Source organism: Protomyctophum parallelum (genome assembly GCF_964188405.1).
Source record: "Protomyctophum parallelum genome assembly, chromosome: 6".
NCBI classification, from domain to species: domain Eukaryota; kingdom Metazoa; phylum Chordata; class Actinopteri; order Myctophiformes; family Myctophidae; genus Protomyctophum; species Protomyctophum parallelum.
The window spans coordinates 21,472,023-21,496,147 of NC_139701.1; the positions used below are offsets into that span (position 1 = coordinate 21,472,023).

Sequence of the window (24,125 nt, forward strand, 5' to 3'; positions counted from 1 at the left end):
TCCTTTTCAGGCAAACATGTCCACCGTAAGATGAACCTAAGTAGGCTAGAATGGGGTTGGTAGGTTTAAGTATGTAGGACTAGTAGCATGCCAAAGTTTGTGCTATTGCCATAGAGAATGCATTGGGCTTTTAAGTTAAATAACTCAGAAACTACAAAACATTTCAAAGTAAAACGTTCCAGCATGTGTCTCCACAGTAAGCGGAATAATAAAAAGTGTGAATGGAGTTTCTAGGTGAAAGTGATTTTTTGTGTGCCAAAATCTGCCATTGAGCCCCATGTTAAGTCTCAAATTTGAAAGCCCTATATTTCTAAAACTATGAAACCTTTCAAAGATTCCTTTTCAGGCAAACATGTCCACCGTAAGATGAACCTAAGTAGGCTAGAATGAGGTTGGTAGGTTTAAGTATGTAGGACTAGTAGCATGCCAAAGTTTGTGCTATTGCCATAGGCATAGAGAATGCATTGGCAGCTCTATAAGGTCAAAAATCACTTTCACCTAGAAACTCTATTCACACTTTTTTATAATTCAGCTTACTGTGGAGACACATGCTGTAACCTTTTACTTTGAAATGATTTGTAGTTTCTGAGTTATTTAACTTAAATGCCCAATGCAGTGCAGTAAATCCAGGCTTTCATTTTTCTCGCAGACGAAATGAAAGCCTGGGTATCGAGGCTAGTTTTACTGAGGTTAGGTAAGGTATACTTTACCGAGGTTAGGTTTAGGTATAGTTTTACTGAGGTTAGGGTTAGTGTAAGGGCCAAATGTGTACCAAGGTCAAGCACATTCATGTAACCTTGGGGTGGCGCTGTTGGTTACTTGAGTGTCAAGTTCACGGGTATGGTGAGAGGGAGGATTGACCCGGAAGGGGCAAATGGTTTCGACCGCAGGTATGCTACCACTGTCAAATGCTGTGTGGAGAAATGCCTGTCAGAGAATATTCGTTAATTGTTTGTGTTTATACTGATTTATTGTTTCATTTTGAAATCGCAGATACTGATGCCATGCTTGGAAATAAATGTGTCAAAGGCAAGAGCTGCCTGCCTGCGTGTTTATTACCGCATTGTGGGGCTGACACGCAGAGCAAACAGTATGGCATTTAAACAGCGCGTCGACCAGTTCAACTACGGGATCAACTCCTCGAGAGCTAAGACGGGGCTCTCACATTAGTCGAAACCACAGCACCAGTTGGACCTTCGATTCAAATCGTTTGTGCTGCGGGGGCTTGGCTGCGTTCACGACGGGCAGAGGCGACGCGAGAGGACGAACGAGCCAACGAGTGGATCGAGCTGCGGTGGCTGTCAGAGTTTTTAAGTTTCTACTGTTCACTGCTACGCCGGCCGCCGGGGGAACACGAACCGTATGCAGCCGTTCATGGTGGTAAAGAGGGGCTGCGGGGATGATCCGACGTTTGGCTGTGAGGCTGGAGCACTGAGCAGTATCGGACAGCAAGGACGGGAGGTATGTGTAGCTACACGGTATATGGCCATTTAGTTTGTGCGCGCACATTATTATAACTTGGGGGAGGATAGCATAAATCCATGGTTGCTGAACATAATTGACATTGACTTTTATCGTTGCGGGCTGATTTTGCACTGACTTTGTTGTGCGAGCTGCGAACTATCTCTCGACTGAATTGACTCACACTGACTATTTATCATGAGGAAGGGCAGTGTGGCGTCGTGCGTTGCCGTGGATACGGCTGCGCGCTCCGCCGTTAGTGGTGATGTCACGAGAAGTATTGCGCCACAGGCACAAAGTGATATTGGAAAACGGGTGGTGAAACCAACTGCAAAAGCACTTGCATTAAAATGTGAAAAGTATCAAATGGGCAGAAAGGCTAAGCTGAATATAGCAGCCAAATTAAGAGATGCTATTCAAGGTTTCATGGTCAAAAACGAAGTCACAAATGTACAAAATGCTCTCACAGAACTGATGCAAGTGTGTAATGAGGCAAAGTTCATGCATATCAATCTGTTGGGGTTTATGCCACCTGAGGAAAAGGATAAGCATGAAATATGGTTTAAAGCCAAAATGTTATCCAACAATGAGTGCATTTCAGAAGCAGGTATGTGGGTTTCAAACAATGAGGGTGATGATGATGATGATGATGATGATGGTAATGGTATGCACAATGAAAATGGTACAAATGAAATTTATGCAAATGAAATTTATGGTACAACAAATGAAGGTGTTTGTCATTTGATTGATGATGGTATTGGTCCTGATGATAGTGTGTCCAATATTGTCAGTGGACATTCAAAGGGGAGTGCAAAAAGTGGCCGTTCAAGTACAGCCTCTGCAAAGCTGATTGCAGCTGCTGATAGAGCTGCACTTGTTACCCGCGCTGCGTTACTTAAGGAGCAACATGCCCTGGAGGAGGAGGAACAAAAGCTGAGAAGGAAAAGAGAGCAGCTGGCTGTGGACGCAGAATTGGCTGCAAACTATGCAAGGATGACAGTTTTGCACTCAGAAAGTAAAGGTTCCTCCCATGCATCCTCAAAGGGTTCAAAATCAAATGCCATGAATTCCTATTTGGAGAAAGCTATAGGGAAAAGAGAAAATGTCCATGTAATGAATCCACAAGCAAAACAATTTCAACCTGGAACATCCATGCAACCAAATAAACCAATGCAATCAAATAAACCAATGCAATTTTCAATGCCATCAATTAACCAATCAGACGCAAGGCCAAAGGAATGTGGCCAATGGAACACTGCTGCTGCTAACCATATACCTCATCACAACCACAAGAAACAACAGGGAAGTAAAATGGGAACACCACAGCATGTGAAAGGTCAATCAGCAAATCAAATGAATCATGTTCAAACCAATCAACCTGCAACCCTACTAACCATTATGGAAAAACAGAATGAAATAACCTCTGCCTTGGTGCAACAGCAGCAGTTAAGATCTCTACCACCAAGAGACATTCCAACATTTCAAGGTGACCCTCTTCAATACAGGGCATTCATTAGAGCCTTTGAGCAGGGAGTGGAAGAAAAGGTGACAGAGGCAGATGCTTTGTACTACTTGGAGCAGTTCACAAGAGGACAACCACAGGAATTGGTGCGTAGCTGCCAACACATGGCTCCTGAGCATGGCTACACCGTGGCAAAGGCTCTTCTAAGTGAACATTTTGGAAACCAGTATAAAGTAGCAAATGCTTATATGCAAAAGGCCTTGGAGTGGCCAACAATTAAATCGGAGGATGTTAATGCACTCCAGGCCTACGCTTTATTCCTGCGTGGCTGTTGTAACGTCATGGAGGAGCTTCAGTACGTGCAGGAAATGGACATGCCTGTCCATATGCGAGCCATAATTGCAAAGCTGCCATTCAGGATGAGGGAGCAATGGAGGACAGTGGCTCATGACATCATGAGGAACACCGATGGAAGAGCCCACTTTTGGGACCTTGTGGTATTTATGGAGCGGCGTGTCAGTATCCTTTCTGACCCCCTGTTTGGGAACATTCAGGATCCCATATCCGGTGTGGTTGGCACAAAGGCTCCCACCAAGTTTTCATCATATCCATCAAACAGGGTGAAGGAAAATATTGTCGCCACAACAATAACTTCTGACAGAGATAAGGAGCTGACGTCGGTAACATCAGATTCGGTGGCCTGCCTTTGCTGTACTCGCAGTCACTCACTGGAGGAGTGCAAACAGTTTAAGGAGAAGACGCACAAGGAGAAAATACAGGTCCTGAGAGAGAGGGGCGTTTGCTTTGCTTGTTTATGCGTCGGCCATGTCAGCCGTTTTTGTGAAAGGCGCTTGACCTGCAAAGTCTGTGGTCAAACTCACCCCACTGTACTGCACATCAAAAGGCAACCACCAGCTTCAGAACAGGAACCATCCAATGAACAGCGGACTTCACAAACATGTGGACATACAGGGGCCGGTAAGGACCGGTGTGTCTTATCTATTCTCCCTGTATGTGTGAAAGCAGTTAAAGGAAACCATGTAATCCGAACATATGCCTTCTTAGATCCTGGCAGCTCAGCCACCTTCTGCTCTGAACATCTAATGCAGAAGCTGAATATCACAGGCAGAAGAACCAAGTTCTTGTTGAGCACCATGGGGCAAAAGGCAGTGGTTCCAGCATATTCCCTAACTGGGTTGGAGGTGGCCGGTTTGGACAGCAATGACTTTCATGTTCTGCCAGAGGTTTTTACACAGAGTGAAATGCCAGTTACTGCTGAGAGCTTGGTGACACCTCAAGAACTGGCTGAATGGCCTTATTTGTCCAACGTTCATATCCCACACATCAATTCTAATGTGGACCTGTTGATTGGGACTAATGCTCCCAATATATTGGAGCCTTGGGAGATTATCAACAGCCACGGGAATGGCCCGTATGCGAGTAGGACGGTGCTAGGATGGGTCGTTAACGGTCCACTGAAAGGAAGGAATGGCCTAGAGGAAGAAGAGTTTCCCTCCGTTACGGTGAACAGAATCTCTGTGTCCAGATTGGAAGAAATGCTGGCCAATCAGTACAATCACGACTTCAACGAAGTTGCGGGGAAGGAGAATGAAATGTCCAGAGAAGACCTACAGTTTCTGGAAATTGCGGAGAGTTCAGCGGTACTTCATGAGGGGAGGTACTGTCTGAAGCTGCCCTTTAAGAACAAGGAAGTCTGTCTGCCCAACAACTTTGCAGTGGCTAGGCAAAGGATCCAGGGTTTGAAGAAAAGGTTCCTCAATAACAACAGCTTGCAACAGGAGTATTCAGCATACATGAATAAGCTCATAACAAACAACTATGCAGAGCCAGTACAGCCACAATTGCAGGGTCAGAAGGGGAAAGTGTGGTACATACCGCACCATGGTGTCCACCATCCCAGGAAAGGAAACCTCCGTGTGGTGTTTGACTGCGCAGCCACGTTTCAAGGAGCATCTCTGAACAGTGAACTTCTGCAGGGTCCGAACCTTACCAGCTTACTGCTTGGAGTTCTAACTCGCTTCAGAGAGGAACCAGTGGCGTTCATGGGTGACATTCAAGCCATGTTCCACCAGGTGAAGGTTGCAGAGGAGGACAGGGATTTTCTGCGCTTTCTCTGGTGGCCAGATGGAGACGTCACTAAGGACCTTGTGGAATACAGGATGACTGTGCACCTGTTCGGTGCTGCATCATCTCCTAGTTGTGCGAGCTACGCCTTGAGGAAAACTGCTGAAGATAACCAGTCTGAGTTCTCGGATGAAGTCACACAATCTGTTAAGCACAATTTTTATGTGGACGACTGTCTGAAGAGCTCGGCCACTGAAGAAGAAGCTATCCAGACGATAACCGAGCTTATTGCACTGTGTCGCAAAGGGGGCTTCATTCTGGAGAAGTGGATCAGTAACAGCCGTGGTGTTTTGCAGTCCATCGTAGCAGAGCAAAGGGCCAAGGATCTAAAGGAGTTGGATTTGGACAGAGACAAACTTCCTATGGAAAGGGCTCTGGGCCTACTATGGTGTGTGGAGACGGACTCTTTCAGATTCAAGTTGGAGTTGAAACAACAGTCTCTTACCAGGCGTGGTATGCTGTCCATCGCCAGCTCAGTATACGATCCGCTAGGGTTCCTGGCACCAGTCACTTTGCGTGCAAAAATAATGCAGCAGGAACTATGTAGAAGAGGATGCGGGTGGGATGACAACCTACCACAGGACATCCTACACCAGTGGAAAGGATGGTTGGAAGAGCTGGAGCAGCTGGCTGCCTTTCAGGCAAGTAGGTGCATCAAACCAGTGGCCTTTGGAAAGGTTAGACAGGCCCAACTACATCATTTTGCTGATGCTAGTGAAGATGGATATGGAACCGTATCATACATGCGGATGTCAAATGAGGAAAACCACATCCAGGTCACCTTTCTGCTTGGCAAATCCAGAGTAACACCACTGAAGGCTGTAACTATTCCTCGGCTGGAGTTAACCGCTGCCGTCCTTGCTGTCAAAGTGGACGTGCTGTTGAAGGCGGAGCTGAAGTTCCAGTTGGAGGAGTCAGTATTTTGGACTGACAGCACTTCAGTGTTGAAGTATCTGAGCAATGAAGACAGGCGTTTCCACACATTTGTGGCCAATAGGATCTCAACCATCAGAGAAACATCTGAACCCTCACAGTGGAGACACGTCGGTTCCAAAGACAATCCAGCTGACGATGCGTCAAGAGGAGTGAGGGTCTCAGACTTCCTGAATTGCAGCAGGTGGCTTGAAGGTCCTGCATTTCTTTGGAAGCCAGAGGAGGATTGGCCCAAAACTGTGCTGGACGTCTCAGTGGACTCAAGTGACCAGGAAGTCAGAAAGGAGGCAACAGTAAATGCCATAAATATAGGTGACATGTCTAGTCCTACATGCCAACTTATGACCTACTTCTCAGACTGGAAGAGGCTGCAGAAAGCCGTTGCCTGGTTCCTCAGGTTGAAGGCCAGGTTGTTGGAGAGGGGCCGTCTAAGAAAGCAGGCTGAAGGTCAAAGGCCCACGTCAACATCCTGCAGTGGTACTTTGACGCTGGATGACCTGCAGGGGGCGGAGGTTGCCATCATTCACTACTGTCAGCTGCAGAGATTCAGTGAAGAGATTGCTGCTTTAACATCCGGGAAGGAAGAAGTGAGTCGACAGAGTCCCATATATAGGCTGGATCCAGTCCTTGAAGATGGGCTCTTGAGAGTTGGAGGACGATTGAGCAGAGGAGCAATGCCAGAGGAAGCTAAACATCCACTCATTCTCTCAAAGGACCAGCACGTTTCTACACTCATTCTCAAGCATGTACACCAGAATTTGGGACATGGTGGAAGGACGCACACACTGTCCAAAGTGAGGAAGAGATTTTGGATCACCAAGGCCCATGCGGCTGTCAGGAAGATCATTACTGAGTGCAGTTTTTGCAAACGTTATAACGGCAGAGCAGTGGAGCAAAAGATGGCGGATCTTCCAGCAGACAGAATCCTTCCTGACCTACCACCTTTCACCAACACAGGGGTAGATTACTTTGGTCCAGTGGAAGTGAAGAAAGGAAGATCAACCTGTAAGAGGTACGGAGTCATATTTACTTGTATGGCAAGCAGGGCCATCCACCTGGAGGTCGCCGTTTCATTGGACACCGACGCATGCATTAATGCTATAAGGCGTTTTATCAGCAGGAGAGGACAAGTGGCGCATCTACGGTCCGATAATGGTACCAATTTTGTTGGGACAGAAAGAGAACTGAAGGAGGCTCTGGCAGCTTGGAATCAGGACAAGATTCATGGAATTCTGTCACAGGCTGGCATTCGTTGGAGCTTTAATCCACCAGCAGGATCACATCATGGTGGTGTCTGGGAACGGATGATCCGTCTGGTGAGAAGGGTTCTCAGTTCTGTCCTACATCAGCAGAGGTTGGACGATGATGGACTTCATACAGTGCTCTGTGAAGTGGAGGCCATTTTGAATGACCGTCCAATAACCAAACTATCAGATGACCCCAACGACCTGGAGCCACTTACACCAAACCATCTTCTTCTCTTGAAGGGTAAACCAGCCTTACCACCTGGAGTGTTCGACTCAAATGACCAGTACGTGAGAAGACGATGGAGGCAAGTACAGTATCTCTCAGATCTTTTCTGGAAAAGATGGGTACGGGAATACTTGCCCTTGCTCCAAGAGAGGCAAAAGTGGAATCAGAAGAAAAGGAGTTTGGCAGCTGGAGATATTGTGGTCATCATGGACCCTGCAGCCCCCCGTGGGTCCTGGCCACTTGGCAAGGTTCTCGAGGTCTTTCCAGACAAACACGGTCTGGTGCGCTCTGTGAAACTGCAGACTAAAAGCAGCACTATTGAAAGGCCAGTGACAAAATTGTGTTTAGTTCATGAAACCTAACATGTTTGGCCCTTGTTTTTTCTTTTGTTTTGTTTACTGTTTGAATTGTTATACCCGCCTTAACAATTAGGGGCCGGTGTGTAAGGGCCAAATGTGTACCAAGGTCAAGCACATTCATGTAACCTTGGGGTGGCGCTGTTGGTTACTTGAGTGTCAAGTTCACGGGTATGGTGAGAGGGAGGATTGACCCGGAAGGGGCAAATGGTTTCGACCGCAGGTATGCTACCACTGTCAAATGCTGTGTGGAGAAATGCCTGTCAGAGAATATTCGTTAATTGTTTGTGTTTATACTGATTTATTGTTTCATTTTGAAATCGCAGATACTGATGCCATGCTTGGAAATAAATGTGTCAAAGGCAAGAGCTGCCTGCCTGCGTGTTTATTACCGCATTGTGGGGCTGACACGCAGAGCAAACAGTATGGCATTTAAACAGCGCGTCGACCAGTTCAACTACGGGATCAACTCCTCGAGAGCTAAGACGGGGCTCTCACAGTTAGGTTTAGTTATAGTTTTACTGAGGTTAAGGTTAGGGTTAGGTTTAGGTGTAGGCTGTCAATCACAGCGACTGGCCAGTCACAGCGCACCCTCTACGTCAATCTGTACCGAATACGAGGAAGGAACCATATCAGCATGGCAGGCACACAGAAGAATGACTATAAAAAAAATTGAATCAGGAACAAACTTAGAAAAAACCTTTTGATTACTGTATATTTCTATATTAAACAATAATTCTTAAGCAGTTCATCTGATGCAAACCCCTTCCAGTTAAAGCTGACCATCTGCCTTCATACGCATTGTTTCGTTTCAAATCAATGTACTGGAATGGAGTATTAGACAATACAATAACAAGCATGGAGAAAATCTTTGCTCACTTTTCTGTATAAAATAACTGATGGCAAATAGTGTTAACATGCAATACTGTAAGTATGGATATTTATTTTTGATTTATATCAAAAATAGCCTAGGTACAATTGCAACATATATTTACAATATATTGTACAAAAAAAGAAATAAGAAACTGCAGATACATTCTGCTTTTTAACAATGTAGGCTACGTGGAACTAAAACTCTTTGAACATCGACTAGTAAAGGGTACATACATTGTTAATCATATCCATTATTACAAGTATTTGTGCCAATATAAGTAACAATATTCTATATTATATACTATATATATATAGTAAGCAATATTCACATTGTTTTTATTCGTATTGAAAATCAAGTATTTATTTTGGGGAAACCTTCAAAAAGGCAACTATACAAGTGTATATACAATCATCTCAAAAGGATTTGAGGAACTATCAAATTAAAACAAACCTTTACCAAAACAATGTGGTTCATGAAAATAAAATAAAAAGGTGTGCCAGGCATCCATTGCAGCAGTGATATGTGCAGTGATAGAACATGCAGGCATGAAGAGAACAGCAGAGAGGCAGGCAGTCATATGTATGACCACTGTAACAACACGTTGCCGTCAGGCGGAAACCTTCCATCTCCATATTTGAAATTTTTGTTTTTTCGTAAATGAATGCCCTGTCATACTACAGCGTCACTCAAAAGTAGCAGATCTACAATTTGAATTTGAATCATGAAAAGGTTTGGACTTATGAGGTTTCCACCTGACGGAGACGATTATCCAAAAAATACCAATGTCTGGTGATGGATTGGCCAACATCAGATACAAAAGACAAGTAAACAGAAAAGTACAGCATCACCCATCAATCGGCATCAATCGGCATAACACTTTTCTCTCTTTTTTTTATTATTTAGAAACTTTAAGTTTCTGCACTAGTAACAACCAAAATAACACTTCTCTGAAATGAAAGTTATACAATCAATTTTGGCTTGTGCCAAAAACAAAAAATAAAAATCAGTGTGAAAGACTACATCGTACAGTCGTAAAAGTGGGCAGTACACAGTCCTAAAACAGAAATACAACGTTGCTATGGCCCATAGCAGGAATAAACCCCTCTTACACAAGTTGTCATTTCCAGTCATGATTTAACATTGGAATGGATCATGAACACTTGGGGGGGTAAATAAAAGCTCGATGCAAACTTTTTTTTAAATCGCTGCATTTCTTAAGTGCTCTCAAGAAATTTGAACGTGATAAAGAAAAGGCACTTTTTTTCATCAAACACAATTTACTTAAGTTTGCGGCTATCATAACAAAAACAGGAAGGTTGTAAATAAGTGCATTTATTTGTTTGGACTTTGGAGAATGTATTTTGCTTTCATGTTTTAGAATTTTTTTTATGTAATGTTCCAACGGAGTGGCGTGGCATTGTAGATGTTGGCAAAGACGTTTGTGACACCGGTGAGTCAGGGACAGAAGGTGTGTGTGTGTGTGTGTGTGCCATTGTCCTACTCCCCCTCCTCTTTGATGCGTTGCTGTTTGTTGCGTCGGGAGTCGAGGTCGAAGGAGAAGTCAGACCAGTCGTCGCGTGGCGGGAAGGAGATGGTCTGGCGTAGCGTGAAGCGAACAGCGTCGATGACCCGCTCGCCACGGGCCTCCGCGGAGCCCATGCTGAGAGAGGAGCCGCCGCTGGTGGTTCGCAGGATGTGGGGGGGTGGGGAGAAGTCCATAGTCTGCCGATGCTCCATGATGCCCTTCCAGATGGTGTGCTGGTACTCCATGGGGATCTTCAGACGGACCAGGTCCTGTTTGAATGAGTGAACAGAATATAGATTATAGAACATTACGCTCCTTGTAATGCCTAATGTATGCTACATCGTAAGACTGCGGCAAGGACCAACATTTTCTAATCTATAAACTCATTTATTTAAACGTTGTGGTCAGCTATTTGGTGTGTGACACTGTCATACAACAAAGTATAAATCAGGCTCAAACCCAGAAAGGAAAAAAATAAACTCACCTCCAAATTGTAGTTCTCAATCTGGTAGATGTTAGTTATGCCCTGTGCTGTGAAGTAGTCCAAGCAGGCTGCACAGCCCAGCCGTAGAAGGAAGCTGCAACAGGGAATTAAGGGGAAAATAGACTTGAAAACGGGTACAGGTGCCAACACTATTATTATTGTATAAATATGCAGATTATGAAGCTGTTTTTATACTATGCACTAAATGTGAGGAAAGGAGACTAATTAAGAGTCATTTTGCTATAGCAGTGAACTGTGGCAAAAGGAAATGTACTTCTAGCAGGAGAGCCCCCCTCCCCACCGGTGTGGTCAGGTACCTGGAGATGCTGCTGTCCATGGGGTATGGAGGAGGGGGAGTGCAATGGGAAGGTACCATGGGAAGCTGTGGCTGCAGTGCATGTGTGGGGCTCAGTGAACTCATGTCGGCGTGGGCGTTCATGGGGATGTGTCCCATCATGGGAGTCACTGGAGGAAACACAGGCAGCCACCATGAGCATTTAGTTTTTAACTTTCTCTGGAGATGACGTTAACTCCAACACAAACATTATGGGCTGGTGGATTCGGGGAGGGGGAAGGGGGCACGTGGTGCTGGCTTATTATACTCTCAATATGACAGATCAAGGCATTATAAAAGTGGGCCTGCGGGCCACAAAATGAGTAAAGTCTCACAGGGATCAGATTCTGTTGTTTTCTTTTTTTTTTTTCAAGAAGAAGAGGAAGCGGCCTGTCACAGTGCAGAGAAGTGTACAGGTCCCTCATGCCTGCCCAGGCAGGCTCCCCTCCTGATATCAGGAGGGGAGGGGGGGGGGGAGGGGGGGTGAAAAGGCTGGTGGCGAGGTTGAGAGGGGTTGGGGAGGGTTTGGTAGTAAATACGGCCTGAGACAGACATTTGGGAAAGCGAAACAAAGGGGGGGCACACTTACTGTCAGTCAGGCCTCCGGACATGCCTGATGGAGTCAGCGTGTTGCGCTGCTGGGGGTTGATGAGCTGGCTGACGGAGGGCAGTTTGTTTACTTTTCCGTGAGTCGGAGAGCTGGAGCCGTAGGAGGGTTGAGACGGCATGGAGTTCCTGGGGCAGGGAGAGAGGACGACACAAGGGGCTCATTAGTTCATCTCACCCCATCTGATCACATTATTTTAGCACGCTTGTTAGTCGCACTGTCGACTTCACAGTGTTAACCTTTCATGGAAAAAACATAGCATAGTGAGAGTAGTGTTGTATGGCATCACTCTATATGATTCGTTGGTCTTCTTTGTACAGGAAGAAAACAAGAAATGTATGTTATGGTTTTGGAATTTGGATCCTGAAAAACAAATAAAAAAGTGCAGTGTGTGTGTATAGTAGTGGCAATGAAAAGAAATAAGAGTAATAAGGCAAAGCAGTTTCAAGTTCAAGCAGAAACGAAAACATTTATTGGTTCTGACAGACGGAACAGCCACAGAAAATAAAGTAATCTGTTTCAAACAGAATGGTCACAGGGGCGAAAGTGACAGAACTCTGCTTTACACATAATCTGACGGACTGTATATCTGTAATTCCCTTTATTGAAAGACAAAATTGAGAAATTACTGTAATAAAAAAAAACACTCAAAACTGTCCTGCAGTGACTTTAAAAAACATGACCAGCATTAGCATTATCTTCATTTTAGTCTATTTATCCTCCCTCCCAAGATAACCACATATTTGAGTCCAGCTCTGATAATATAGCCCAAGCTAGCTTAGTAAGTCAAGTAACAGAAAATAAAATAGAAACACTAGAGCTTGGTTCCTGACCAACCTCAACCAAGTGGTGAAGAAGTCAGTTGAGATGCAGTTACTGTACACACAGTCTCTATGCAACGCTCATATGACATGTCCATAAAAATAAAACTAGGAGTTCCCCACATGACACTGTACACTTCTGTGGTTCCTCGAGAATGTCACATCATTAGGCAAATAGGCTCCCCTTAACATTTTTATGGAAAAAAAATAATCTGCATGCAACAAAACTAAAAAACATCACTGATAAAAGCATTACCAGTGAACTTAAAGGACCCCCTACTTCTAGACCCTAGGTCTGCATAAGCATATACAGTAGGCCTGTGCATGGGGAAGCCTTGTACTGGTAGCCTAGGCTGGCAGCCTACACGTTGCACCATGGTCAGATGCACTTTGCACCAGAGGTTCGAGTCTTGTAGCAGCAACTGAACATTGTTCATGGAACTCTACTAGTGTCAATAGTGGCACATCCTCGGTAAACCGTCCCAGCACCCGGGGAAAGAGGAAAAGGGGAGGAGAAGTGGAAAGAGGAGGCGAAGGAGAAATTCTGGGTGACTGGGAGAGGAGGTGGAAGAGGAGGAGGAATGTGAGGCAGACGTTCAGGAGGAACTGTAGCGCCGCCTCTGCTCTCCTGCAGGCTCCAGGAGCTGGCTACCAAGACGGGCTTTAAGCAGACTGCAGAGGAACCAGAAAGAAGAGAGAAAGAGAGAGCAGAAATAAGGGCTCACTAAAGGAGAAAGAGGCCTTAAGGCTCATTCATAGTCTGGATTTTTGGTGGTGGGGTGACCACCGAACTACAACATGACGTCACGAGCCGCGGGGAAGAGCAAACCACCGCCACCGCTCCCGCCCTTCTCTCCGTTTTTACTCACCACCGCTCAACGTTATTTCAGCTCCGGTGGTCTCCTCACCACCGGAGAGGTGGTCACCTCACCACCGGAGCGGTGGTCACCTCACCACTGAAAATCCAGACTATGAATGAGCATTTAGTGTTCACAAAAACACATGGAGACATGCAGCAGTGGAAAAGAAGAGGCATAAAAACACATGGACACATGCAGCAGTGGAAAAGAGGAGGCAGGGAGAGCAAAGAATCACCCTTAAAATTACAGGAAAAGATTTTGCGCAGAATGATCTGTGTCAGGGGCAGGGAGAGGGGTTGAATTTCATCGCAAAATGTAGTGCTAAGACAAGTGAAACATAATAGCCAAAGCCTATATCCTAACCTGCACTTATATCACTCACCAGAAGATGGCACTATTTGCCAACATAACATACTGTTGAATCACATTGGAATGTTCAGCTTGCTTTCATAGTTAGGTGTTGTTTATCCAATCCAATCCACTTTATTCATAGAGCACATTTAAAACAGTGAACCAAAGTGCTGTAGTGTACACTGACACGCTCAGTAACAAAAAATAAATATCTAGAGCAAAAGGGTCTAATGAAGTAGTAATCAAATGGATTAAATTTGGTAAAGTCTGAAGTAGAAACAACAGGGGTTAAGAATACAGCAGTCAATATGATGGGCACACAGGAGAGGGGAAGACGACAGCATACAAATTAGTATTAGAGAATACACAAAGATGTGAAAAATAATTGAATGTTCCTACTAAGTAAAGCAAATGCTGGAGTAGAGTATATGGTAGTGCTGTACTTTATAAAGATATTCTGAAGAGAATATTCAGTAAACCAAGAGATGCAATGTTACTGTTGATTATGTATGATGAATACTTAAGGTTCTGATAGCAAGCAACGGTAGCCTGTACAATCAAAAACAATAAAAAGAAGAATTACCTCACTGTCTGGCGGTCTGCCAGTTTTTTAATGGGAAACTATAACATAAGCAATAATTATCATCATGGGGCCGTCAAACTATCATTTACTTGCATCTACCCTTTTCCATGGCTCATGGTGAATGGGCGTGGACAAGGTAAAATGTGTGTGAATGTGTGTGTCTGAGACAGTTTTAATTACGCTCGAGCCAATAGGAGATGGAGGCAGGGATTTTGTGACTGGTGCTGTTGTGCAAACCTGGCAAAGCACCTAAAGGCGTTACCATCAATCTTTGGGAGCTTCTCCTCAACAAAGCGTAGCAAGGTACATTTGTCACGATTCATCAAACTTGGCTCATATCCCATGAGAGAGCAGGGGGGGGGGTTCACCCTCTAAGGCACAAGCGTGACGCAAATTCCAGATTCAACTTGTGAAATATTAAATAAAGAAATACTTGGAAAAAATAAGTGAATTGCTCATTCATGGTGTAATTATAGTCTTGTTATGCAAAACTGCAAAAGCAGCAGCTTTGTTCAAAGGCATATTATGCAGCCATGTTTTGCAATGCATAAACATTACCAGCACAACACAACTTTCCAGCAATAATTTTGTCTTATGAGATATACAACACTCGTCCAAAACACACATCATATAATTAGGGGCATTTTCTGTGATTGCTCGTCATTCTTCGCCAATCAGAATGCAAACAACATTTCACTAAAATGAAATAAAAAAAATATATAAAAGAATGCAAACAAAAAAATAGTAAATGAGCTCAGACAGTTAAAGGTGGTCACAGCAACAATTGATGGCATTCAAATGTGAGCGTTAATTTTAATGAACATATTCCATGCTGTGACTGTCAAAACAAAGGTGCACTTACTCAAGCCCACTAGCACTGGTACTCACTGTTTTTGTAGGAGATTCTGTTGCTGCTGCCTGTATGACTCGATAGTGTGCTGGGGCAGAAACTGCATGAGCTCCAGAGATTCCTTGATTTTCACCAAAATCTCATATATTTCACGACCTTTAATCTACAAGAGGTTGAAGAGAGAGAAATGTCAGTCTGCGGTTCAAGCACTATGAAACTGTAATGGCGTTCAAAAAATACCCGGAGTAGCTCCCATACAGACTATTACAGAGATGTAAACTTACAGGCAAACAAAAAACTTCCTCATCTGTGGATCTTCTCTTCTTGATGGAGGACATCTGAATGCCATGGGACACCTGGCGAAAGGCTGTGGAGGACAGAAGCACGATCAGTACCCTGTGGCGGCCTTCAGAAGAAGGTAGCCTCAGCAAGAACAGGACTGGGGTGAAAGAAGCACAGAATGGGGATGGCGTGTAGGAAGGCGAGGTGAGTGTGCAAGCAGCGTGCAAGCAGCGTGCAAGCAGTGTGCGAGTGTGTTAGTCCTTTGTAATCAGAAGCGCCTTAGATGACACCCATGAGCATGTCAGCCCTTCACCAGCCCCCGCGCTACTTACGGCGTTTCGTACCCTCAGTGCTTTTTGTGACGTCTGTTACGTTCTGCTTGCGGATGCTGTCCTCGTCGGCCTTGCGGTCGCGCCCCGGACAAGCGCAGATCCTGGCCTCAAAGCAGCGGCGACCCAGCACCTGGCCACTGGAGGGGAGACAGAGAGGCAGCGGCAAGAACAGTGGTCAGAGACAAACTTCTCAACTTAACAGGAAAGCGACAAGAGGCTACCACTGAAGACAGTCCAACTTCTTACTCTCGGTTTTCCAGAGTGACGATGATGAGGATGGGGCGTCTGTTCATTCCCCCCACGCAGCTCGAGTTGCACATGAAGTTGTACAAGATCGTAGTGAACTCTGTGCCCACCTGAAAGAAGAGTATTACATCATTACTCTTACTATCTGTGACAAAGGAAAAGGAAAACGTATACATTATTTGATCAGATACAGAAAACGACTTTATCATTATCTAATAGATTTGTGGTAATGATTTCATGCACATTTGGTTTTAGTCATCACTGTTATGTACAACTGTGTAATAGTGTTTTTGAGGCAATCTTGGCTGCTATGGAAGGCAGGTGAAACAACGTAATGTGAAATAGAAATTTACAGATATCACTGTAGACATGTAGGTATTGTTTTGCTTAGAAATCTTACTTTCTACACACAACCACAATGTTGCTGTTCAGGTGAGGGACATTTCAACGCCACTTAAATTGGTCACAAATTGCCATGTGACCTGCACAGTGATGGAACAACACCTGAAGCCTCAAAATTGAAGCGAGTGAAAAAGTCAGAGCCATTTCCTTTTATGGGTTGACAGAGACGTAGCTAGAGGCAGTGTCATGGTGTAATCCTATTGAGAAACATTTGCTGGCTGTGAGGATCGAGTTAGCGAGGGAGAGGTGTGTGTGTGTGTGTGTGTGTGTGTGTGTGTGTGTGGGGTGGGGGGACAGATAAGTCAAGAAGAAGCCTGTTAACACACTGTCTGTCACAGTCAGTGGTGAGATAGCGTTGACAGTGGGATGGAAACAGGCTTTCTCCAGGCACGGTGGGGAGGGGAGCACTCACCTGGGGGGGCTCATAGGGCACCAGGACGCTCTGGCGGCCCGTGATGGCGTCCTCCACATACTGGGCGTGGCTGTTGCCCTCCACACGAATCAGATGGCTTGGAGGAGCGATCTGGCCTGCACGCAAGATTATATCATAAAAGAGTGCATAAGAAGCTATGAAGTGAACAACAAAAACTTTCAACCAAGTGATGTTATGTAAAAAAATTTTATGGAGTACTGACCGTCGTTGAACTCGCGGCTGAGTTCATGGTTTGGGCAACGTTTGACCACCTCTGTGACGTGCTCGGCCTTCTTGTAAACAGGCATGGCCCGGATGACAGCGCCCCCTGGGGGGTTGGTTAGGACTTTGATCTGAATGGGACATGTCTTGGCGATCTGACAGTACAGTTTCTTTAGCTCTGTTGAATACTGTGGACAAAGGAAAAAAGAAAACGGAACAATCGTTAGATAAAGCCTTTTTATGTATAGATCAGTTTCAATTTAGACAATAAATCAAGGTTAACAAGGAAGGAAAACACCACAAGGTAGGAAAATACCACAATAACGGAATATTTATCAATATAGCTCGCTACATTAGTCTAGCCATCAAAACAGAGTTAGCCTGCATTTACAAGAGGCTCAAGGCTGGGCTCAAGGCTCCTTGCAACACCTGTTGCCTGGACCATGCACTTCTGTTTTCTCCCTGAAGAAAGCAAGGGTTAAAAGCAAGGCTGTGATTATGCACACATGCACACACACACACACACACACACGGTTGTGTATTGGGCAAACCTCACTGGCATCGTGAGCCTCTGGGACTTCCGAGGAGTCATAAAAACACCCCTCAAGGAGCAGTTAAAACAGGGACACAGGTTTCATCTACAGTACCTGTTCAACCTTTTGATGACCGCTATCTAGAGATCAAGACATTATATGAGCAGGTGGAAATGGACTCACCGCAGTCAATTAAGACAGGGTTAAAGCCATCACAGAACATAAATTATCATTGTAAAACAGACTAGCTAGAGTGGCACGCACACGCCAAAAGTGATGATTGCTTAACACAGCCTGGCTCACATACAAGCTTTCAAAAGGCATTATTGATAATGGATGTGTTTTTATTTTTTTACTGGTACTGTAAGCTTGGATATCCAGATAACCGCCAAAATAAAGGAGAGAATTGTTTCTAATAGGCAGGACACAACTGTGTCAACAAACCATTCAAATCACTGCTGTGTAAGCAGCAGATTCAAATCCACTGTGCAGAGGACACTGGGGGGGTGGGGTGCAGGGTAAGTTTTCCCTGTCAGGTTCATTTTCTGCGGGAAGAGAAGTATTCTGAGAACATTGTGAAAGCCGCTCGGGGCGGTGTTCTAGAACAATGGCACATAAAATTCCATCTCTATTAAGTTTTGTTCCAAATGAAAGGGAGCACATCCCAGCACCTGTCTGTGTTGACTTTTAATATTACACAAGCTTGGCAGGGACGCGAGTGCTCCATTCCCCAGGCACAAACCTTTCCTTTCATCACGACAAACTCCAAACAGTGCTTTCTCATGTCTGTCTGTCTCTCTCTCTCTCTCTTTCTATATCTATATCTATATATATATATACATATAGTCTCTCTTGCTGTTTCTATGTTCATGTTTCACCGTCCAGAAGTTGGGTTCCATTAATACAAGTCTGGTTATTAATAATCCTCAAGTAGGCTCCTTTCCTCAAGTGACCTCATTACTAAATGTACAATGTATGAGCACAGCAGGGACACAGCACAGTTTGAGTGTTGGAACTGAGATTTAAATTTCTTTGTATGAATTTACAGTATTGAGGACATTAAACAAAAATCCCAGCTTTTGAATGTTAAGTTTTAGTTTTCTGATGATTATGTCCAAGTAGGGGTGCTGCACGATTATGAAATTATGACCGACATCCGATTATTTGCAGGGTCATATCTGCCGATACCGATATTATACAGAGGACTACAATGGAAACAAACCTAGGCCCTATAGGGGCGGGGCTTCAAATCAATCAATAAATAACTACACTCTTTTCCAAGTGTGTGTTTTCACAACTGAATGACTACTGAATGAGATGAGTACACAAATTAAATGTAGAAATATGTAAAGTGTATTTCTTGTTAAGATTTTACATCATATTTGATTTGGCTTAGACTAGAGGTACTACACACTTTTGAACTCATATTGAACTCATTGATGATTTTCTACACTTTTACATTGAATTAGTTTTTGCTGGTTAAAACAGATTAAATAATCTGTATTATTTTGAGACCGTTCCAATACCATTTATAGCCAATATCATATGTCCAAGTAATTATTTCCTCTGGCTTTATTATGCGTTTCATGCTTACTGCTGTTGTGCCTACGAAACCTACATTTCAATAAAGGTCTAATAAATGTCTATCTAGCCATCCTTCAATCCATCCATCCACCTATACCAACCAACCATCCCTGCTAGTCTCTCATACAGTGAAGTCAAATTCAACTTGGGGGTCAACATGGTGGCTGAACATGCCCTTGCTTCTAAATCAAAGTAGCTTGCCAAAAGGTCTCATTTATAACATAAATCACACCTGTGTGAACTGAGTGTTGACCCCACCTCTCTCTTTCTCTCTCAATAGCAGGCAACAGTGCAGCACTATCCCTCTCTCTGTTTCTGGCACAACAGCGCCCCTACTGGTACTCAGTCATATACTGGTGCTCTTTAACGTCACATAGGTGCACGGGTGAACACAGACATTGCAGTTCCTTGGAGTGGTTGCACCACTCAAAAAGAAAACACCACAAGATGAATGGCCGTAGTTGTCGCCTCGCTCCCAACCTGATACTCCCTGTCAATCAGCTAAATGAGGTGGGGAAGCCAAGCAGAGAGAGACATGGAAGAGAGACCGAGAGAGAGTGAAGAGAGAGATGAAGAGTGTGTATAGTGTTTTGAATAATTACAGGACTATATTTTGTTTCGCTGAAGGCCAAAGCAGCAGAACAGCAGTGGTAACCTCAAGATAAAGTGAGACAGGTTAAGGGGAGAACTACAGTTTGCAGAGATTGAACACTCCCCGCCACACACACACAGTCTCACTCACACACACACACACACACACACACACACACACACTCTAGGGAGCCTGTCCTAGCCCTCAGGCTACAAACTTTTGAACACACAACTATGTGCTTGTGGTGGTGTGTTTGCTCAGCAGTGAGAGCTGGAGCTTGGCGACTGCTGAAAGCGGTACATGGCTAAAGCCAACACGGTGCAGGGTGGAGGGGCAGCCAGTTGACTGATGGGATTCAGTGGCTCACACAGGGCGCGGTGCTCAGGTGTTAACATGTAATTATGAGCCATTCATTGGTCACAATGTGAATTACACAGTTAGAGTACACACGCACGCACACACACACACACACACACACACACACACACACACACACACACACACAGCTAATCACATTTGTTTAAAAACAAAAAGGTTTGGAAGACTGCAAGCATGACACATTCTTCAACAGCCGACCGTGGCAATAAGATGGAAGCCAGTGATCTGTATAGGCTGTTTTATTTAGTTTTGTTTGTTTGTTTCGTTGCCTTTTTTATTAGATAGTACAGAGACAGCTAATTCAATTATATAGATCGGTTAGCTGCATCTTTTTTTTTAGTGGTGCAACGACTCCTATAGACAGCTATGTGTGTGGCTGTGTCCCTGGGTCTGTCCCGTTGTCCCCCGCTGTGTCCGAGCACGAAGACAGCGTTATAGCGTTTGTTCACCACCAAGTGTCACTGTTGCACAGCCTAACACACAGACACACAGGCCAGGGAGGGCTTGTACAGTACAGTACAACTCACTTCAGACTGATTTTTTTTTAATCCCCTACAGTATCTCTAAGTGAGAGTAAAAAAAAAAAAAAAGCTAAATCCAGACTGTTAATTCAACTCCGAGTGAGTACGTTTTTAGTACACTGTCGACAAACTTGACACTTGCTGCTTACTTACAGATTTACAATTAGGAAGCATGCTGTATGACGGAACAATAATCACACTGCACATATAACATACATGTGCAGTTCGGGGGGTCATGCACAGTGTTGCATGTGTGCATTCACTTTCTTCCACACACACAAGACGTTTTGAACAGAAGAATACACACTTCCACAGCGACGCAGGTTGAGACAGGCCCACAGCTGTAGCGTTCTACTCTCCCTGACAAGCGCTGCGGGCGCATGCAGGAGTCAAGTCCTGACAAACACAGACCCTTAAACAAGCACTGTTTGGCGCCTCTGGTCTTGTCTTCTTCATACCTGACATGTCCTATCTTGCCCCGGGCTTCTCCTCAACCTGTTTAATTCAACAAAAATGCAAGGGAGTTTTTTTTTCTCCCCCCCCCCCCCCACCCCCTCATCTTCCCCTCCCTACCCTTTTTTCCACAAGTGAGGAAAAACACCTGCTTCTTAGAGATGTTTAATGCAGAAGTATATAGGACGCGATCTGATATCGATATCAATCTGACTCATCCCTGACGTTGTGAGAAGTAGAGCCTGACCGATGCCAGATTTAATTTTTTGGGTCTGATCCTGATTTTGGCGCTAAATTATACAGACATTAAAGCTAAGAGTTTGGGACTTGTTTACATTGTGGACTTATGTATAATGTACTACGTAATTATTTATTTTATTATAGAAGAGATATCGTCTGCTTAATTGCCATGAAAAAAAGTTAAATAATGGCTGACTGCTATATTTGTTGGGCTCTAATGAGAAGATCATCAGCATATAAACAGCTTATGCTGCAGAGGGATCGGCATTGGTGAGACCTCACATCAGGCAGCAGAACATCTGCAAGCACGTGTGACGTCACATCGTGTTTATTTTTTAAGAGTGGCTTGAGATCTGCTAAATGGTGATAAGAAATTCACCGTCACCTTAGTGACTGCAAAAGAGTCCCCTAAAATAATATATATATATACACATTTTCTTTGTAGCTCTAAACCAGTGGTTTTCAACCAGTGGTCCGGGGACCACCAGTGGTCCTTGAGGCGGTTCCAGTTGGTCCCCAGCTAAATTGAGAGTTGGTAACCAAATGGACCCTTATAGATCTCTTGAGAGCGTAAAATGAAACCAAATGGACCAATCCATTTGGTTTCATTTTATGCTCTCAAGAGTTCAATTATTGTTAAACATCTTCATTACTTAATTTACAAGGTGGCTACAAAATTAGAGAATGTGGGAGAATTGTTCTTCTGATCAACGTTTGCATGGAATTGTGAACAAAACCTCGTCCAACGACGACAAAATATTCTTTTGTTTTGGGTTTGAGAGGCTAAATGTCATCAAATGGTGAATAAAGTATGGGCCTTGATATTAAAAAGGTTGAAAACCACTGCTCTAAACACAAGAATTGTATTTAATTGTATTTTGTTTTAGATAAACTATGAAATAGTTCGTTTGAAACTGGGATAAAATTACATGTGAAGATGGGATCGCTCACAGACAGGTTTTGTGTAATTATTCTGGTTTTCCCCTCTACTTTTCCCAAATGCCTTACCAGTGCCAGACTGTGAATACAAGTATCTTCTTTTTTCTTTTACTCAAAAATACACTTCCCACAACTCTGTTTAGGCTTTTTAATCACAACACAACACACAACAAATTACTTTTTGTTTTGGTTAGTGAGGATTCAAGAAATGGTGATCTGGTGACAGATTAATGACTCTGTTTTGTATTTATGCAACTAACTACCATTTCATTTTTTGGGTCATTGGTACTGTTGCATATTAGACGCAAGTACGCTAAGCCTGATTTTCCTTTGTAAAAAGTGAAAATAATCATAAATATCTCTCTTTTTTTTGCTATTATTGAGAAATCACGTCCGTATCACCAAAATCTTTGACTGTCTTTTTTTTTCACATAAAAATCCCAAAAAAAATTGTCCTCAGCTGTAGGTTTTAGGGCTTGCGTCTCTGTGACGGGCGAGTCTTGACAAGCTTCTTGACACAAACAAGTCTCGGCTCCATCTTGTGAGGCGTGGGACGGGCCCGCAGATGTTCCAGGGGCAAGCTGAGTCTTGCAGCCTTTCGCTGGAACACTCTTCTCTTTGAGCTGTTTCGCAGGGTACCTCCTCCTCCCGCGGCACAATGTGAGACGCAGCCATCGAGCTTAACTCTCTCTTGCTCTCTCAAAAAAGAAAAAAAAAAGACTAGAGCTCGCCCGAGAGCACAGGGTTCAGGAAAGAGGCAGAGAGTATTTACACAAGTATTATCTACAGGCCCTCAATCCATTACTGTAATCCCCCCTAGCTCTGCAGAGTCGCGGCGAGAGCCCAAACCATGACATTCCTCTCTTTTGAGCACTACCTGGTGGCAGCTAATATGCAAGGCAAACACAAGCTCCTTTTAGCCTCACAATGGTAGCATCAGTAGCCAACAATAGTTGCCTCATTTGCGACACACCATCAATTTAGTCGAGCAAAGAAGCAGAAGAAGAAAAAACACCTCCAACCCACACAGACACTATTTGCTGGGGCTGTGCACTTTAAACAAACAATTAAGGGTCGAGTGCTATGGCCAACCGCATGAATGAGAGACACACACTGCGGGGGCCATTCTGGGAAATGTTGACGCGTTATGCTTCTGTGTGCGTGTGTCACAGGCGTCCTAGACAGGAAGAGGTTAAGGTGTGGGCTTGGGATTAAGGTGTGTCTTCACAAGAACAGTCATCAAACAGCACAGTACACAGTCCACTAACTCCCAGTGGAAGATCCCACAGCCCTTCAAAAGGGGGGGGCTTTAGCAGATCTATTGGCAGAGTAAAGCTGTGGCGGTGACATCTTCTGTGGCACGCTGCCATCAGGCCATCAGTCCAGCGGTTGAGCTATTCTGTTGAGCTTATGGGGAGATTTGCAGCAGATCACCTGAGATCAGACGAAGGAGTCTCTGTCAGTTGGAGGTAAAGCTCCATTCTCATGATTCTCTCTAATTAAAGCAACTACTACGGAGACTCCTAAAAAAACTCTCTCTGAACGCCATTATGGAGATCATGATCATAACAAATTCAGCTTTAGAGGGAATGGGAGCCACAGGTAACCTAGTTGTAAGTGCTCAGCTTTGGTCAGGTTCAAAAGTCATTCAAGACCATTGGAGCCATGTGCACATTTTGAATATATAAAAAAACAACTTGGCTTTACTTTTAAAAGTGGGATTCAGTTTTGAAAAACACAATGCAAACAATATTTTCTTTGTGGGTTTAAATGGGCGATTTAAAGTTTACACACTACAACAATGACAAAATAGGCATCCATCAAATTTCCTTGTGATGTCAGACCATTCAAAGCAGTCTTGCATCATGTG

At 44.2% G+C, this 24,125-nt stretch overlaps 1 protein-coding gene across 8 annotated transcripts in view; it reads right to left on the minus strand.

The window, feature by feature from the left end:
- Positions 1–8,753: 8,753 nt before the first annotated feature.
- Positions 8,754–24,125, minus strand: part of tp63 (tumor protein p63) — a 61,765-nt gene continuing 46,393 nt past the window's right edge. For 4 of the 8 annotated variants that reach the window (XM_083766321.1, XM_083766320.1, XM_083766323.1 and 1 more), the window contains 10 exons: positions 17,017–17,203; positions 16,794–16,909; positions 15,980–16,089; positions 15,734–15,870; positions 15,404–15,486; positions 15,158–15,282; positions 11,637–11,782; positions 11,031–11,178; positions 10,714–10,807; positions 8,754–10,498 (listed from right to left, as the gene is read on the minus strand). In XM_083766321.1, the coding sequence (XP_083622447.1) occupies positions 10,202–10,498; positions 10,714–10,807; positions 11,031–11,178; positions 11,637–11,782; positions 15,158–15,282; positions 15,404–15,486; positions 15,734–15,870; positions 15,980–16,089; positions 16,794–16,909; positions 17,017–17,203 (1,443 nt within the window). In that variant the 3' untranslated portion in view covers positions 8,754–10,201. The remainder of the gene's footprint in view (positions 10,499–10,713; positions 10,808–11,030; positions 11,179–11,636; positions 11,783–15,157; positions 15,283–15,403; positions 15,487–15,733; positions 15,871–15,979; positions 16,090–16,793; positions 16,910–17,016; positions 17,204–24,125) is intronic. The other 4 variants (XM_083766322.1, XM_083766325.1, XM_083766327.1 and 1 more) reach the window with 3 other exon arrangements.